This window comes from Colletotrichum gloeosporioides (assembly GCF_011800055.1).
Source record: "Colletotrichum gloeosporioides strain Lc1 chromosome Unknown consensus_65, whole genome shotgun sequence".
NCBI lineage: Eukaryota > Fungi > Ascomycota > Sordariomycetes > Glomerellales > Glomerellaceae > Colletotrichum > Colletotrichum gloeosporioides.
Genome location: NW_025544710.1, coordinates 49274 through 67068, shown reverse-complemented (window position 1 = coordinate 67068; position 17795 = coordinate 49274). Strand labels below are relative to the sequence as shown.

The window sequence follows — 17795 nt, the reverse complement described above, 5'->3', positions numbered from 1 at the left end:
ACGCGATTGTGTTGGGGCGATCACCGAAGAGCTGAAAGCGAAATACAAAAGGACTGGTAATCCCGACCGAAGTCGACAGCTGGGCTAGTCAGACTCTACAGTCACGATGTTGCCTCATCATTTTGGTCCCGCGATATTGGCTTTGGCTGGTATCATAAGTGGTGCATCCAGCTTGCAGACTTACCCCATACCTGATGAGGTTAAACAGTCAACCTCTTACACAATCAACGTGCGCAAGCCAGACGGAGAGTGGCAACCGGTGTCTACATATCTCGTGAACCTCCATGAGATCAACATCACGACCGGATCTGCGATGGTCCACCCCAGCTCTCTGGCCATGTTCGATTTTGATGATGACGTGGAAATTTCAGTCACATACAATTCTGGAGACATCACGATTCCTCGCATTCGGCCAGACTCTTATGGTATCATTCCGAACCGTCAAGGAAACTCGCTGAGCTTCAATTTGACCAAGCCTACGGATATCCTGATTCAAACCACCAACTCAGTCTTTGATGTTCTGCACATAATCACCAACCGCATTCTCAAAGGCCTCCCGTCCAAAGATGATCCAAACATCATTTACTACGGCCCTGGCTATCACACGCTGAGCTCGACTCTCAATATCACCTCCGGCCAAACCCTCTATTTAGAGGCAGGCGCAGTCCTGAATGCCGCTGTTTCACTTGATAACGTCACGTCAGCATCCATCCGCGGTCACGGAATCCTGTACCGCACACCTGTGGGAGCCATATCGGCACAGTGGTCGAAAAACATCACCATCGATTCCATCACCGTCCTCAATCCGACTCACTACACTTTCAACGCTGCTGAAGCAGAAGACGTGACCATTCGCAAACTTCGCTCTTTCAGTGCAACTCAGTGGGGCGATGGCATTGATCTATACAGTAGCAAGAACGTCCTTATTGACGGAGTCTTTATGAGAAATTCGGACGACTGTATCGCGCTGTACAATCATCGCAATGACTGGTACGGCGACAGCACCAATATCACCATCCAGAACGCAGCTTTATGGGCAGATGTGGCACATCCTATCAACATTGGCACCCATGGTAACTCTATCAACCCCGAGACCATGTCAGACATCACCATCCGTGACATCGACATCATGGACCACCGCGAATTCCAGATGGGATACCAGGGCGCGATCGCGATCAACCCAGGGGACAGCAACCTCATCAAAGACGTTCTTATTGAAAATGTTCGTGTTGAGGATTTCAGAATGGGCCAGGTCATCACCATGATGGTGATGTACAACCAGAAGTACAATACATCACCTGGCCGAGGCATCTCCAATGTTACTATCAGGGATCTGGTGTACTCTGGAGAGAATGCAAATACGGCTATAATGACTGGTTTTAATGAAACTCGTGGGGTTGAGTTCGTAAGGTTCGAGAACCTTGTCATCAACGGATTGAGAGTCAGTGATAGCATGAAGAAGCCCGGTTGGTACATGACTGCCGACTTTGTACCCATGTATGTAAATGAGCATGTGCGGAACTTGACCTTCATCTGAGGTCTCTGATCACCGTGTGACCCAATTACATTTGAAGTTGATAATAAGATTCCCCTCAATCGATACCCGAGACCTGGTCGCTGAGTAACACCCTGTGAAGGTTCATAGCCAAACTCGAGAGGATAACCTTAAAAAGGGCATTTCCTGCTTTGCCAATTTGTTCCAGTGGCTAGCTCTAAGAGGTGAGTAAGGTTATATAATGCTCCCTCTACCCCTGGGCAACACAACATCCTTTCTCAGCGCTAACTTGTGCTAAAGCTGGTTACTCTTGTACAATAAAACCTCAGAATTTTGGCATAATGGGAGCACCCACAACTTCCCGTTCCAGCTCACCGACGCTCAGTGTCCAGCCATTCACTCCGTCTACAGACGTCTCTCACTGCTTCGTGGCCATCTGCTTTGGTCAGCGGAAGGTCCTCATTCAGAGGCCGGAAACCTGGCACGACCTTCAGCAAACCGTTTGCAGACTGCTTGATATAAAAGATTCACAAATATTTCGTCTATACATCAGATGGAAAGATACGGAGGTCGAGCTTGTGAAGGACTCCTTTGAGGTGTTGAGTGAAGGCCATGCCATTTGGGTTCGATTCCCAGAAAAGGTTCTCATTCACATAGTAGACGCCCGAGGTAAGTGGCTTCTGCTATCCGATGACAACATGTCTCACTTCTCATTTGTAGGTGACAAATTTGTGATTGACAGTTGGGAACCATTTGGTGGGCTTCTTTATCGGTATGGAAATATGCGAAATTGCAAGCCTGGTACCTTCATTCTCACGCATGACGACAAAACAATCCGAAGTTTTGATACGGTCGAGTCTTTGGGGTTGCCTTGTGGCATGATTGAGCTTAAGAGGAAAGACACAAATTACAATCTCACGATGTAAGGGGCTCATAGCTTCAATCAGCAGTCACAAACTGCCACTAAGATATTCTGTTCACGTGCGAGTTATCGAGACCCTTTTGCTCCATGAGAAGTCCCAATTCAATTATTTCGTAGCTCTCAAAAGAATCAACACCGTTTGATATGATATTGTAATATTTATTTCTTGAGATAGCCACCCTAATACTTTTGCTTCAAATGTCAGTAATCGACGTCGCAAGGGATTTTCCCTGGCTGACTAAATTTTGGACATTATCCTTGAAGAAGTGCCTGGGGAACAATTTTTCTATGCCATCGACAAGGCCCCATCATGACCAGGCAAATTCTCCATCCTTCGACAAGATGTAATAATTCATGACGCCCACCGCGAACTCGCCATGCTTCTTCATAACCCACTCCATCCTCTCCCTCGTTCGCACGTTTCCCACTTGGTTTCCAACTAACCGGCATACAATATCTCGCATCGCAGAATGCGTCTCAATGGTGTCGCTATACAACTCATCAACGACAGCAGGGAACTCGTCCGCGACCTCCCAATTCAGTTCCGCCGATCGATAGAAGCGCTCTCGAGCCAACAGCTTGAGTGCTGGCACGTCATACTTGTCGGCCATGACATATAGACGCAGGGGCAGGAACAAGTCATCTCGAGCACCGTAAAGCTCCTTCTTTACTAGGGTCACTACGTCGTCGCCCGCTCCTTCGGATTGCGATAGCTTTTTGTTGATGGTGTCGTCTGCGTCGTCCGCGAGCTCATCGGCCACATTCTCGCCGGAGAATTCATTGTATTCCTCTTCCGGCTCGATGCTCGATGGCTGTCTCCTTATGTAGCCCGGGTCGAACCCCGAGGAGCCGGAGAAGCTCTCATCGTCGGTGACGCTAGTCGTATCGGCGCCGCTGCCATCCGGGTTCTCAGCCGAGTGGCTAGGGTGACTTGAGCTGGTGGACGTCCTTCTTGGGACCTTTTTCCCCCTACGGGGATCTTCAACGCCAATCGGTGCGTTGAGTTCGTCGGCAACCTCGTCAGGCTGCAACAACGAAATCGCTGCCGGCTTTCCAAGCGTCGGCGTGACTCCATCATCGTAGTTTCCCGTATATAGAAACTGAAGCAAGCGTCGGAAGATAGAGGGCTCATCGTCTGGTAAGTCGATGGTTCCTGAGGCGGCTTCCTATCCTTTCTTGTCAGCTACTATTCCTAGCAAAGTCAGTCGGATGGCTACCTTGAATGAGGCGGAGAAGGCCTTGTCGAAAAACGACGACTGGGGGCATACAATAGCCCGATGAGCCTTGAAAGTGCTGCCATTGCAGGTGATGGTCATGTCGGCATACTTCTCGGATAGAAAGAGCCCAGAAAGCGCGGTGAATATGCACGTTGTGCGCAGATCGTCGACGGCTTCGCAGGGCTCGCGCTCGTACTTATCCTCCTCCACAGGGTCTTGCTTGACCTTGGCGTCCTTTGTCGGTGGTGCAATTTCCACTTGGGACCCCGCGGATGCCATATTGAAGAGCTCAGCGCAGTCTCACGCTCAACGTTATTGTCGATTCATAGAATGTGTGAAAGGAAATGAATCAGCGAGCCACGCTGACAGGGATCGAATTGGGTGCAGGGGCTGGTGGAGATTCATCAAACGGGCTGGCTGCTGGGCCGTCTGCCGGGCCGTCTGCCGGGCCGTCTGCATGATTTGACGGGCTGCAACAAGCTGTCGTCGTTCTGTGGCTGCGAATAGCCATCTTCGACCTTCATCATCCATGAAAAGGTACAATGTCATTCGACTTGTTCCTTATTATTCTTACTAGGCTGACTGTCAACTACGTAGGCAGCTCTACGCATGTGTAATTTTCAGGTTGAAATTCCAAAATGACCAAATGGACAATGGGAGATGGTTCTACGTAATACAGGCTTTCAATGGTATCTTAGGATGTCTTGACGCGAAGCTTTCCTTGGTCAGCATTACGAGTAAAATACAAGGTCTTTGACGCATATATCCTTCGTCAATTCCCCAGAGCCATTGCTGGATGCTTCCATGCTGTGGTATCCGTGACAAATTCAATTCCAAAGAACCTCTGGTTGAGTAATCTTTCCTCCCTTGTCGGCAACCTTCCCAATATTTAGAGAAAGGCTGCGATGGCAGCTTCTTGCTGCTGCTCGAAAAATCCTCAATCGCATTTGATCGTAGGCCACATAGGGACAAAGAGGAGCTCCATGAGCATGCTTCCACCGGTTGCCTTCAGGGCCTCAGGAGTGTCAAAATCCTCAACTAGTACACCGTTGTACAAGAGCGCAACGTTTCGGGGGCGAAACTTCTCAAGCCCCTTTCCCAATGGGCACCAGCTGTCGATGAGGTAGGTGTGCTCCATTCCGACTAGAGCGATTGGGTGTTAGATGCGATCAATGACAGCGGGTGGGACTCGGAAGACATACCATCCTTGACCCGGACGAGAACGGTCTGCGCGACATCGACACGAAGAGAGTCATGACTGGCGACTAGGCAGAAGCAGTTCAAGTCAAGCTCGACTTCCTTCTCCATCCAGCTGGGAATGAAATAGATTCTGATTCTCTTGTCATCGGGGATGTAGAAATGGTCGCGAATGGCTCTGTCCAGCATGGCGTATTTGGCTGGCTTCGGGATCACGCGGGTTCTGGAACCGTGTGAGATGGTGATGAAATCCTGGTTCGTCGGCAGATGGGCATCGCTGGCCTCCTTCTTGATGTAGTCCCCCATGATCGGCGATGACTTCGTATTTCTCAATACAATTTGTTGCGATGTCAGGAGCGAAAAACTTCAAGTCGTGGGAGATTCGAGGCGAGGGCGTTTGGGTGGAGATGAAATAAAAGAAGTCAGCCTGAAAGCGCAAGGACCGAGGTGAAAACACTCAGACAAGACGACCTCCTGCCTCAGAAAATTTTGCAAACATCTGAGTCGAGTCGGGGTTCAGGTACCTAGGCAACCTCGCTTTCACGAACGGTGACCCGGAGAGAATCCGAGTATTGGGACTCGACTGACGAGAAAGGAGGGCACCTTCCCAAGTTCCTGTGCGCACCTGAGAATGGAACGGCGCTCCACGTTACAGCTTTGAAGAGATACAAAGAAAAGAGCTAAAAGGCTTGGAAATGAGGCACTCTTTCCGCCCTTGATTCCTTCTTTGCAGCAGGCGCAGGAAACCCTTGGCTTCTCTATGTTTCTCAAGTTCCAGACTATGGGACGCTCTTTGTGCATCGATAAATTCTTCGATCTTAGACCTTGAATTATATCTTTACAGGCTTATCAGATTAATAACAAATGAGATAGAATTAATTCATGAGAGCGAGTGAACATTGCAGATGTATGTCGTCGAACACATTTAATGTAAGTTCCGTACCTTAATGTGCCCTCACATCCTAAGGTAAGCGGACCCCTGCCAACTCGCCATCAGACATCGGAAAATGGGCATTCGTGCCGCATGCCAGTTCTCCTCAAATTATTAGAAAGTCCGATTTCCTTGGTCACCCAGGTGCCCTTGCTTTGCTTGATAAGTGAGGGCCTCATCTAAGCCCCTTCAATTCGAACCCCATAACGATGTTTCTCCGAGCCGAATTCCGAAACCGGCGCTAAGTGGGCCCCTAGCTTAACCTCAATCAACGTTATCCCGAATATCGCGATCATGCCAACAACCTCAAACCAAGCTTGGCACATTGGTCTGGGCGAGGGTTCCTGCATTCCCCGATACTCCGATATCACCTTTGCTCACGCGACAACTCCAGCATCAGGCCTGTTCTGCAACCTGTTACCACCGTTTCGCCGCTGTAGGCCTGTTCAACTCACCGAACTCAACTCCGCGGTTTTGCCGACATCTGCTTCACTGGCTGTAGAGCTGATTGAGTTGTGTTGAGACGAAGGTGGTATGACAGACTCGGCCCAACAGTTTCCGAGCACTCCGAGTGCCACGGAGACCACTTTGAAGGATATCCTGCGATCTCGTCAACGCATGCAAAACGGTGTTCGGGGCAACCCTAAGTCATGCCTACCATGCCGTGAACGCAAGGTCAAGTGCGATAAGGGACGTCCGTGTTTGACCTGTTCAAAACGAGGTCATGCGGACTTGTGCAGCTACGAACCACGCACATCCCTTGGGGCCAGATCCCCCATTAGGTCCAGGACGCTTCACCCGCCGACTCGCAGTCCGGGATCTGACCGCAATCGGCACGACGTAACATCATTTTCAACTTCAGATGCATATCAAGACCATGTAAACGCCAGCCCAGGCCCCAGTACCGCTGCATCTCCAAATCCAAGCGGATCATCGAGTCATGGGACTGCGGTGGCAAACAACGGGGATACTACTTTTCTTGCCGATAATTCAGTGGTGAACATGGCCAGACAGCGGTCTCCTCGCTCACGAGATGATCCAGCCCGCCAGTCTGCTTTTGAAACCGGCATTCTGCCACTCCTAGGGATCAGCGACGACACAGCATCGTCTGCGATGTCATTTAGCTCCTTGCCAAGTGACCAGGAGATTGTCCGGCTGTTTGAGGTATTCCGGCAAAGAGCCCATCCGTTTCACGTCATCACGTACAATCTAGATCATATCGAGGCGAGAGCTTGCGCTCTTGTCACGTCTGGACGCGTTGCGGTCTCAGAATGTCCAGAAGACCCCTGGTGGCTCTGCCTGCTTCATGCGATTCTGGCGACTGGTGCTCAGTTTTCGGAACTGTCGTTTCATAAAAGGCTAGCCTTGTCACAGCAGCACAGTGAGTCGCACATTTACTTTGGTGTCTCATTGTCTGCATTGCTCGATCTTCCTCCCCCACCGCTCTCGATCTGACAAGCTCTAGCAAAACACGCCTTCGACCTTCTCAGATGCACCGACTATCTCGCGAAGCCAACTAAAGAAGCAATCCAAACCTTGCTTCTTCTTGGAAATGTGTTGCAAAACGACATGAAACCACAAGCAGCATGGGTTCTGGGAGGAACCACAATCCGTCTCGCCCAGTGCCTTGGCATCCACAAGAAACCCGACCGCTTGGTGCCTGCACTGATCCCTCCAGAAGAGGCCAAGTATCTGAGGTAGGTGCAATTCTCCACTAATACATAACGAATTCAGTCTCACCAACTACAGATTGGCTATCGTCTGGCAAGACGCTCTTCTGGCACTTGCGTTCGGCCGACCGCCAGCGTCTCATGAGATGGATTTCGAAGAAGACCTACCGCCTCTCACTAATCCCCCCATCAATGGCAAGATATCGTATCTGGAAGCAATGAACTGGCTATGCCACGTCACATTACGTCATGTGTCTTCTCGAGAAGGTCTTCCAAGCCAACCGCTGGCCATGCTCGACGACTTGCGTTCAGTGGAGATCTCCCTATCACCACACCTTACTGATCCTCAAAAAGGGAAATCAATCCGCAAACTGCAGGAGTTTTACGCTTTTGAACTGCACAAGAATTTCGTCGTATCTACTCTTTGTCGACCGTTCATCTCTAGTTCCAGTTCTAGGCAAGTGAATGATGCTGACCGATCTGTCATTCTGGAACAGTTTCGAGACTCGCTCCGGCGCAGTGTTCGAGCATACGTCCGATTGAGAACAATAACGGGCCACGCGAGACGTTCCTGGGCTTTCATTCATAATGGGCTCACTTCAGTGTTGTTGCTTAGTCTGATGCGCGAAACGAGATACTTACCGGAGACACGGACCTTACAAGACGAGATGATTACAAGTCTCTCGGATTCCGACCCAGATTCGATGTCTGATAGCTCGGGGCATCTATCCGAGACTCTGAAAAAGGCACTGAAAGCCCTTCAAACTCTTCAGCGTTTAGCGGATAGCGACTTGACCTCCCGGGGTCGCAATGTAGATGCGGTTAACACAAACGATCCACCACCGGAGAACAACTCTGGTCAGAACCCAGATCAACAAGGAGATCAGGATAGGTGAGTCCTCATCTTAGGCAACGTTGAATTAGAAAGTTGACTGTTCAGCTTCTGGAATATGGGTGCGGACGACTGGTCCTTTCCTTTCAACTTCGATATGTCACCGCTTGGCGCCTTTGACTACATCATGTCAGATCAGAGTTTCTCTGGAGACTCATTTCTTCCAATCATCTAAGTATAATTAAAAGACCCGTATAACACCACTTTGGCTCCAGACCTAATGGGCAAAGTTTAGCTCGCATCGGACAGGTGCTTGTTGTATTTGCCTACTGTGTATCATCATACGGGGGACTATGAAATCTCCTCAACATGAGACAGATGTTGTTACAGTCATGGATGGTTGAGTAAAAGAGCCTAACGCCATAATAAAGGCTCATATGCCTGAACATACTGGGTACGACTTACTACAGAGTATAACATGAATTCCGGGTCCCAGATCTTTCCCTGTGAAACTGTTTGACTTGTCTAGGCAGTGAAAGGTCTACAATTTATCTTCTATCGTTTAGTGGTGTCTATAAAGTTCTAGTAAATATGTCATGTATCCGTCTTTGACGCTTCATTTTCTCTCAGTAAAACCCATCGCCTCCCACTTCTGCAGAACCTTCTCCTGCACTTCAGCAGGGAAAGACTCCTTGAAGTCCGCGGCCTCCCAGTCTCTACCAGTCGTGTACTCCGTAGGCATCAAGCAGTCCGACACGACCTTTCCTCCATTGTGCTTGTCCCCGTTTCCGTGAGACATGTACGGAATCAGCGGAAACCCGCGGACCTCCTCAAAGTGGTACTCATCCAAGCCGGGACGGCACCTCGTGCAGAACGCCCAGATGACGTCCTTGAAGTTGTACACATCAATGTCCTCGCCAACGATGACGAGGCGGTGAATTGTGTACCCAACCTTGTCGTTGAAGACGATATCACCGATCGTCCGGCAAAAGTCCTTGGCGTTGGTCTCCATTGCTCGCAGCTTCTCGGTGTCGACCTGAAGAGCGACCCATGTCACCTGAGACTCGAAGGGTGAGAAAGCTTCCTTGATGGGGACGCCCTTGGACTTGAGGAGAAATCCGATCTCGGCGGCAGCGAGGGGTCCGATCATTGTGTGCTTCTTGTGTTAGTTTTCGATTGGATTGCGTAGAGGGAGGCAAGGCTTACTGTCTCATCGGTGAGTCTGCCGCAGTTGGAAACGGGCAGGATAGCGTCCTTGCGGTGTGTGATGCGATCGACTTTGTACTTTGGCTGGGGTCTGGCTTCGCCAGGGAAAACGTATCTGTCGTCATTAGCATAATTCACATCCCAACTTTTTAAACAGTGGCCACTTACCCGTGCATCTCTCCAAATGGTCCTTCAGGCGCTGTCTCCGTCGCAGAGCAGACACCTTCAAAGACAATCTCACTATTCGCCGGCACGTACAAGTCATTGGTATCACACTTCACAACCTCCAACGCCGCGCCGCCGAGCGAGCCAATGTACTCAGCTTCTGACAGGCCTCCAGGCAATGGCATGCTTGCAGCCATAATTGCCGCCGGGGGTACACCAAACACCAGCGCCCACGGCATATCCTTGCCCTCCTTCTTCCACATCTGGTGGATCTGCCAGATATGTTGCGGCTCGATGATCAAACCAGCCAGGTGGTTCTTGTCATGTACCATGGCGCGGGCTATGGACCAATTCGTCCACTTGCCATCCGGCGACTGCACGATGTGCATCCCGTACGTCTGGATATACTTTCCGCCATCGGACTGGTGCAACATCGGGGCAGGAAGCTTTGTGAGGTCAAATTGATCGGGGGTGAGGCGGAACTCCTTACAGGAGCCTGACTCGACGACGACGGGAGGGATAGGCGTCGCGGTCTTGGCGGCCACCATCTTGTCGAGAATTTCCTTCATACTTGAGGTAGGTGGAAGGCCGAGGTGACGCGCCAGACGACCGTATCGCTGCGAGGGGTCGGCGCGGAGGGAGTTGGGCGCGCCGAGGATACGCCAGAGGCCGTTATCATCCTGGCCCTTGAGCTTGTTGAAGAGAGGGGCGCGCTCGTCGCTTTCCACGACCTTGCGGATGATGGCGCCGACTTCGAGGTTGGGGTCGCATTCTTCGTTGATCTCGACGAGGTCGCCATCGGCTTTGAGGGCTTCCACGAAGGAGCGGAAGTTCATGTGAGGGAGGTCTTGCGGATTTGTCGAAGACATGTTGTGAGATTGTATGAAGTTTTGATCTATAAATGTTTCTTAAGATTCTGAAGATGTTGTGAGTTTACTTTATGATGATCCTGACTTCCAAAAATTCAACTGACGCAGCCAAGCATCCATCATTTATATCTCGTAGCCATCTTAATTGCGGACGCTGGCAAGGAGGGAAGATGTGGGGCCGAATTCGCCGAGAGACTGAAGTGCGAGGCAAGGTCCACTCCGATTTCCCCGAGATCATGAGATTCCCCATCACAAGCAAGTCCAGAAAGCTTGATTGGCCTTGGCTCTCGCGCATTATGTTCGATGATGCCGATCTTGCGGGTCTCGGACATTTCGTCGTTCGAGGAGATCACTACCGGCACTCCGAGCGAGCGCCGGTAGGTCCTGATAAATATCGAGGAACCCATCACTCTGTCGGGACATATCCAACAGAAGTCAACAAATACCCTCAAACGACACAGCAAGCCCCTCATCAACTGCGATTACTCAATCTTAGAGTACAATTCTATACCCGAATTCTGATCAAGTTTCCGATTACTTTCACAGCTCCCACATAGCCAAAATGAGAGACACCTACCCCCGCAAAAAAATCATCGTCGCCATCACCGGCGCAACAGGCGCCCAGATCGGCATCCACATCCTCCAGACCCTCCGTCACCTCAACGTGGAAACACACCTCATCATCAGCAAGTGGGCCGCGGAGACAATAAAGTACGAGACAGACTACACCCCGTCCGCAGTAAAAGCTCTCGCGGACCACGCCTACAGCGCCCACGACCTCGCCGCGCCGATAGCGAGCGGGTCCTACCGGGTCGATGGTATGATCGTCGCTCCGTGCTCCGTCAAAACACTAGCGGCGATTAACGCGGGCATCTGCGACGACCTGATCACGCGAGCAGCCGACGTATGTCTCAAGGAGCGGAAGCGGCTGGTGCTTTCGGTGCGAGAGACACCGTTTAGCGAGATTCATCTGAGGAACATGTTGGAAGTGACGAGGGCCGGGGCGATTATCGCGCCGCCTGTTGTGGGTTTCTATACGAAGCCATCGGGGATTGATGATATTCTCAATCAGATGGTAGGGAGGCTACTGGATTTGTTCGATTTGGATTCGAGGGCGTTTGAGAGGTGGGACGGGATGGCAAAGACGTCGTCTAATTGATAGACATAGAATCTGTATCATATTGTGCCATTAGAATCAAGTAAGAGAGAAGCTTTGAGATTCATACCCGTTGACTTGTCTTGCAGATGTGACACGAGCGGCGCATTTAAAGAATTATGCTATCGGAGCCGATACACCTGACTAACCGGGAAGAGAACCCATGTTATTTTTGAATAGTTTACCTCATCTACATAATTCTACTATGCTCATCACCCTCGTCGTCCCCTGTAGTCCCTGTTACTATAATCGTGTTTGTCATCGTTGCCCCTGCTATCGTCTAGGTATGCCCGCTACCCGCCTGGATGGCAGAAGTCTACTCAAAACGCCGATGTTTGGCCACAATATGTATCCAGACCTGCAAACAGTTGATCCCAACCATATGCCGCTGATGTGTCTCCTGTAATCCCATTCCACAGCCCATCCAAGCCAAGATCATCATTAAACATCCCTACGTAATCAACACCAAAGGCCATGTCTCCCACATCCAAGTATTTACCGAAGGCCGTAGGGCCGTCCTGAATATCAGATAGAGCTGGTTCGGGAGCATGCTCCGATTCCGACCCTTCTACGTCGTCAACGCCTTGGATCCGATACCGACGGAGCACGCAGGCCAAGTTCCGAACTAGCCTCGCCGCAACAGCAGACTCTTCTCCCGCTGATGCTAGAGCACGACATGCTTGGGCAACTTCAGCATGCGTCTCTGCCGTGGCATCTGTGATCACTCCATCCCTTCGCGCATCTCCTCTCGGCTGGTCGCGACTGGTGTCGAAGCCTGCGTTCAAAGCAAGAATGGTGCATGCCATGAACATGTGTCCTATGACACATCCCAGCCGGCGGCCCATGGCTCTCGCATTGTATGCACGAATGGGCTCTCTCTTCTGTGATCCCTTCAACAAGCGGATGGCAATCGACAAGACTGTCCGGGCCGACTTCAGGCAGATGTCTCGTGAGCGCTCATAAGCTGCGTCTTGAGCATCGTGAAGCAGGAAAGGCCTGTGCAGTCTGGCACGTCTAGAGTGAAAACCAAGGAGAACAACGTCTCTCTGCAGGTGGAGATGCGGAGGTGCATTCGGCGAGATCGGTCCGTCGGGACGAAGGAACTCTGGGAGCTCTGCGAGGGCATCTGCAAAGAGACGATCAAGTTGGGTGACTTGATCATAGTCTGTAATCTCTGCATCAGGAGCGCCGGGTGTCCTGGCATCGATGATGGAGCGGGTGATTTCGGCGAGCTGGATTCGTCGGAGAAAGCATGAAATGCCCGTCGCCGCATCCGATGGATGGTCGATGTTTTCGTCGGCGAGACTGTTGGCGTCGTCATTGATGTTGCGCGGGTACTTGACGTTCATCTGTCTCGGCTGAACGCTGTAAGTCCCATCCGTTGGCCCACCCATGAGACCGAGCATCCTAGAAATGATTAGGGTTTGAATGTTCCAATGTTACACTGTGAACACCTACCAATCTGTAGCAGCAATGTGCCACCACACGCGCCTCTTGATCTCCTTGGTGGTGGCATCGTCCTGTTGCTCCGAGTTGGGTGAGTCAACAAGATGAACCAACCCTTCCCGTGCAGAAGCCAGAGAACAGGAATGAAGAAATCTGAACCGCCCCGAACACCCCTCAAAGTTGTAAATCAGATAGGCCAGTATCGTTCTTGCTTGAACTTCTGCCAGACATCCGTAGGTGATCTGCTGTGACTGATCAAGAATGTTGAGCGCGGATCGGAACCAGCCCAGAGCGGTTTGCGTCGCATCCTCGGACGAGGAAAACGTGCTGAAAGCCTTGGAGTTCTCATTGAAAAAGAAGGCACTGGTGGCGGCGATGCTGAGGATCAAGGCTGCCTGGGCTGCGCTCGGGTCTTCGCCTTCAGACAGGGTGTTGTAGAAAGTATCGATCATGGCCCGAGTCGTTGGCGCGTGAATGATGGGGAGCATGTGGAAGGGGTTGTTGGTGAAGTCTTCGAGAAGCGACATCGCTTCGTCTCGCGTCATGAGCCAGGTCGATGCTCGTCCGTCTGCATCGTCTGTCGGTGTATGGCCTGGTGTCGTTGTGGACGGTGTTCGTGGGAATTGTGAGATATTGGTGATGCGGTAATCCAGTTTATCGTGAGGTAGAGAGATCTGAACTTATTAGCAATATTGTAGAGTATCACTCAGACATTTCACTCACGTTCAGGCCATGCCGTGTGAACGTGGAGTCGAGAAACTTCGCTGTCTGCTGCCTCTCATTGATCGTCACCGGTCTGGTTGATGAACGGGGGGGCGAAGACTTCCGAGAGCTGACTGCGACAGATTTGACGTTTTGGCTGCCCATATCGCCAACGCGAGAGTCAAACATCGTCAAGGCGGGTTCCGCGGAAGATCCGTTGGCCGGGGTGGGCCCGGAGCCGAATACCGCCTGCTCCAGCCTCCGGAGCCGGCTAAGAATGGAGTCATCGTGCTGCGGGCTTGGCACTGCAATGGCGGGGCTTTCTATACGTCAATAATGAACAAACATGTGAGAAGGAGGACCTAACCTTGAATTCGTCGCTGCCTTTGGCGGGCTTGGCTGTCCGGTGCAGGGCAACCCACGCATGAGGCAGCTTGAGCAAGGGTCCCCACGGTCGCACTTCAACTTCTTCTTTCGGCAGGAGTCGCACGAGACCTGCGGCTGTCGCCGCCGCTTTTGGGACTCTTCCTGTTGTGACGCTGTGCTACGCTTCATTATTCTGATGGTCTGTGGCCGGATGGTGAAAGAAGTCAGTCAAGGACGACGGACATGCTGATGGGAAAGTGAGACAAGGACGTCCGTGGATGCTCCACGGGAGGATGGAGCGCCCTCCGCGGATTATCCGCGGCTGAGCTTACGCTACCTTACGCTACCTCACTACTGCGCCGGACTAACACACAGCATTGAGTATTCACACGATGCTTGATATATATAAGTGATATCACCATCATGACAAGTTTGGATTAATCACTAAGAAGTTACAATCAGCTCAAGAGTTATTCAGTGCCTTCATCACCAAATCATCATGAACGCACTTCGCCCTCCGCCAGGCCACGACAGGTATGTGCCTTATTCCCGGATCGTTCCCGACGTCCTTGCGCACTAACACAAAATCAGTTTCCGGTCATGGCTCGCTGTCTTTGGTGCAGCCCTCTCTCTCTTCTGTACGGTGGGCTTTCTCAATGCCTTCGGCGTCTTCCAAGAATACTACCAATCGTACTTTGAGAAATCCGAATCCGACATATCATGGATTGGTTCGGTCTCTATTTTCATTCTGTACCTCTGTGCACCCGTGTCCGGGATGCTTTGCGACAGAGTCGGCCCTACGGTACGGACTTTGGCATCATTGAATATGTCTGACAAGGGAACTAACGTCCTCGAAGATCCTCTTGTGCGTCGGTAGTATCGGGCAACTCCTCGCCTTGTTCATGACATCTCTATGCACGGAATACTACCAGGCTTTTCTGGCCCAAGGCGTCCTTCTCGGCATCAGCATGTCCCTCATCTTCTGCCCGCCAGTCGCCGTCGTCTCCCGCCGCATGCCCCACCGCCGTGGTCTAGCTCTCGGCCTCACCATCGGAGGCTCCTCCATCGGGGGCATCATCTGGCCGATCATGCTCGAACAACTTCTCAACCATCGGAAAATCAGCTTCGGCTGGACAATGCGAGCCATCGCATTCACCATGATCCCCTTGCTCGGGGCCGCATGTTTAACAGTCGTCGATGCACCCGCCGCCAAATCCCCGGCCCCTCCAGCTGAGCCCGCATCCGATAGCAACGAAAAAGGTGACCAGCCTACGACCGACGACACACAATCTGAAAAGCAAACGGACTTTTCCGTTCTCAAGAACAAGTCTTTCATGCTCTTGTGCGGCGGACTTGCAATTGGGTACTTCGGTCTTTTCACACCCCTCTTTTACGTATCGGCCTTCGGCATCGCCCAGGGATTGACTTCCTCCACTGCATTTTATCTTCTATCCGGGCTCAATGCCGCCTCTTTCTTTGGCAGAGTCATTCCCGGCCTCGTTGCAGATCGATATGGACATTTCAATATGTGCGCGGTCGCAACTCTCTCTGCCGGAATTGTCGGGTTTTGCTGGACGGCCGCCACGACTCTCGGTGGCCTGGCCGTGTGGAGTTTGGCGTATGGCTTTTGCTCCGGCGTACGGTTTTCCCAATTTGGAGTTTGCGGCATGTTCACTGACTCGTTTCTCGCCAGGCTGTCATGAGTTTGCAAGGAGCGTGTGTCGGCAAGATTGCCCACCACCGAAGCCAAGGTCTCGCGGTAGGGTTCATGATGGGATCCATATCGGTGACGTGAGTTTTCCTCCAACGCCTCAAATCTTTCGTAAATTCTGACGTTTGTATATCCAGTGCACTTGTCGGCCCACCAATCAGCGGCCAAATTCTCAGTCACTCGGGATACCTGGCATTGTCTATGTGGACGGGCGCAACTCTCATTCTCGGCGCCGTAATTCTCGTGATCGCTCGGTTGAGGTTGGACCGCAACATTTGGGCAGTCATTTAGACTATTGATCATATGGTTCGGTGTGCGTTTGGAAAGGAAAAGGAGCGCGATACCTGAATATTGCTGGACACACACACGTCATCAAGGGCGCGCCATGCCTGTTTTTGTAGACTTCTAGCATTTGAGCAGAAATCACAATGTTGCTTGATTGGGCATCATTGTGACACATGTACTACTTTAGTATTTCTCGCCTATTGGTAATAGAAATTTTCGGATTCTGAGGCCGAACGCGGGGATAAGCTTAAGTGGTGACGCGTCACTTGATCTTAAGCTTGACCAATGGTGCGGGAATCTCAAGCTTAATTGACGATCCGTAGATAGCTGTCGGCACACTAAGTCATTAGAACGATGAGCTAGCTATTGAAATCAATAAGATGTTGCCTCGTAACAGGAAGCCCATTAGCCATTGAACTATCAAAACACCAAGGCCATTCCCCCTTTTCAGCCTTCATTCCTCTCTGAAAAGCACGCCATGGACTCTCGGTAAGTGGGTGACCACTATGTCTTTCTCGTTGCCCATCTGCAACCGCAAGCCAATGACGAACTCCATCTTTGGATGTTGTAACATTTTCAATATTGTATCTGTAAAACGCTACAGGAGATTGCTTCGGCAATAGTTTTCCAAGTAAAGCTTCCTGTTCCCGAAATGTGAACATTAGAAACCTTAGCGGACAACATCCGATTAGCTTACACGAGGTGAATGCCCACCATGCAAAGTCAACTAGAGCCAAATATTGGCCATCCCTACCCTTGGTTGATCGTCTCAAAAGCCAAGACTGTACACGTACGATCACAGAAAATTCGATCGTGCACGAATAGGTTCGATGGGTTCGAGGAGTTCATCCCTATCAGTCCAGAACGTCAAAGTCAAAGCCGCATTGACCAGGGGCCCCTGTCAATAATCTATCTGATGCTTCGCTTCAACAGAAAATTGAGAACACGCCGCCGGTGGGAGCAGAGACTTCCTGGGCCACACAGAGAAGCACTGGGAACTTGCTTCTAAAACCACCACTTGAAAGGACACTTTGCTTTCGATCCTTTTCTTGCTCATGGGGGAACCTGTGTGTAAGTTGCTCACTGCATTGAATGCGCTACTAGCAAAGTTCTAGAAGGAAGAACACACCGTGCGTTCATGTTCCATTGGAGTTCACTAGGTACGCGCGCAGAAGACCAACGGGATGGCACGGCACCACATCCCGATCCTAGCACGCTAGACGCTTTTTGACGAGTGTGCTGGTCCTTCTCATTACGCTACAGGCTGGACCGATCGCATGGGCCCGACGAGATGGAATTTCGCTTTCGCATGTTTTAGCCGACTAAGCCTCAAAAAATTGTAGCCGCATCAAAGGTCAAGGGCTCCTCCGAGGCCGGTCGGTTGTGCCCTTACCCTTCCCTGCCTAGTTGAAGATCATTCTTACCGCCCATTCAAGCATATGGTCGGAATGTTCCCGTCTCGGCTGCGCTTGCATCTACTCGAAACATTGCGTCTATGACGTATGGGCAGCATTTTGCATGGCTTATCACGACCCCTGACGAGATTTGCAGTCATGCACCCTCGGAGCCGATGTTCGTCTCGACGCCGGTGCACGGGGCTGCAGGTGGTGAGTGCAGCCAACGGC

At 51.3% G+C, this 17795-nt stretch overlaps 8 protein-coding genes across 8 annotated transcripts; 4 read left to right on the top strand and 4 right to left on the bottom strand.

Moving 5' to 3' along the window:
* Positions 1-106: 106 nt before the first annotated feature.
* On the top strand, positions 107-2421 carry GCG54_00012278 (uncharacterized protein; the record flags this gene model as incomplete). Its single annotated transcript, XM_045412159.1, has 2 exons — positions 107-1501; positions 1825-2421. 2 exons carry the CDS (start codon positions 107-109, stop codon positions 2419-2421), a joined length of 1992 nt encoding a protein of 663 aa, XP_045261194.1.
* Positions 2422-2725: 304 nt separating this feature from the next.
* On the bottom strand, positions 2726-3913 carry GCG54_00012277 (uncharacterized protein; the record flags this gene model as incomplete). The annotated part of the gene is made up of 2 exons (XM_045412158.1): positions 2726-3583; positions 3635-3913. The coding sequence occupies 2 exons, from the start codon at positions 3911-3913 to the stop codon at positions 2726-2728; spliced, it is 1137 nt and encodes a 378-aa protein (XP_045261193.1).
* A 658-nt stretch (positions 3914-4571) lies between these two features.
* Positions 4572-5137, bottom strand: GCG54_00012276 (uncharacterized protein; the record flags this gene model as incomplete). Its single annotated transcript, XM_045412157.1, has 2 exons — positions 4572-4777; positions 4837-5137. 2 exons carry the CDS (start codon positions 5135-5137, stop codon positions 4572-4574), a joined length of 507 nt encoding a protein of 168 aa, XP_045261192.1.
* Positions 5138-6317: 1180 nt separating this feature from the next.
* On the top strand, positions 6318-8499 carry GCG54_00012275 (uncharacterized protein; the record flags this gene model as incomplete). The annotated part of the gene is made up of 4 exons (XM_045412156.1): positions 6318-7143; positions 7228-7459; positions 7512-8324; positions 8373-8499. Coding segments are annotated over 4 exons (1998 nt in total), but the record flags the coding sequence as incomplete, so codon positions are not given.
* A 381-nt stretch (positions 8500-8880) lies between these two features.
* GCG54_00012274 (Ferulic acid decarboxylase 1) lies at positions 8881-10504 on the bottom strand (the record flags this gene model as incomplete). The annotated part of the gene is made up of 3 exons (XM_045412155.1): positions 8881-9423; positions 9471-9585; positions 9639-10504. 3 exons carry the CDS (start codon positions 10502-10504, stop codon positions 8881-8883), a joined length of 1524 nt encoding a protein of 507 aa, XP_045261190.1.
* A 562-nt stretch (positions 10505-11066) lies between these two features.
* Positions 11067-11663, top strand: GCG54_00012273 (Flavin prenyltransferase PAD1; the record flags this gene model as incomplete). Its single annotated transcript, XM_045412154.1, has 1 exon — positions 11067-11663. The coding sequence occupies one exon, from the start codon at positions 11067-11069 to the stop codon at positions 11661-11663; it is 597 nt and encodes a 198-aa protein (XP_045261189.1).
* A 317-nt stretch (positions 11664-11980) lies between these two features.
* On the bottom strand, positions 11981-13997 carry GCG54_00012272 (putative transcription factor lepB; the record flags this gene model as incomplete). The annotated part of the gene is made up of 3 exons (XM_045412153.1): positions 11981-13067; positions 13119-13780; positions 13830-13997. The coding sequence occupies 3 exons, from the start codon at positions 13995-13997 to the stop codon at positions 11981-11983; spliced, it is 1917 nt and encodes a 638-aa protein (XP_045261188.1).
* A 676-nt stretch (positions 13998-14673) lies between these two features.
* Positions 14674-16176, top strand: GCG54_00012271 (Leporins efflux protein lepC; the record flags this gene model as incomplete). Its single annotated transcript, XM_045412152.1, has 5 exons — positions 14674-14708; positions 14766-14976; positions 15032-15811; positions 15868-15965; positions 16023-16176. 5 exons carry the CDS (start codon positions 14674-14676, stop codon positions 16174-16176), a joined length of 1278 nt encoding a protein of 425 aa, XP_045261187.1.
* Between the last annotated feature and the right edge of the window lie 1619 nt (positions 16177-17795).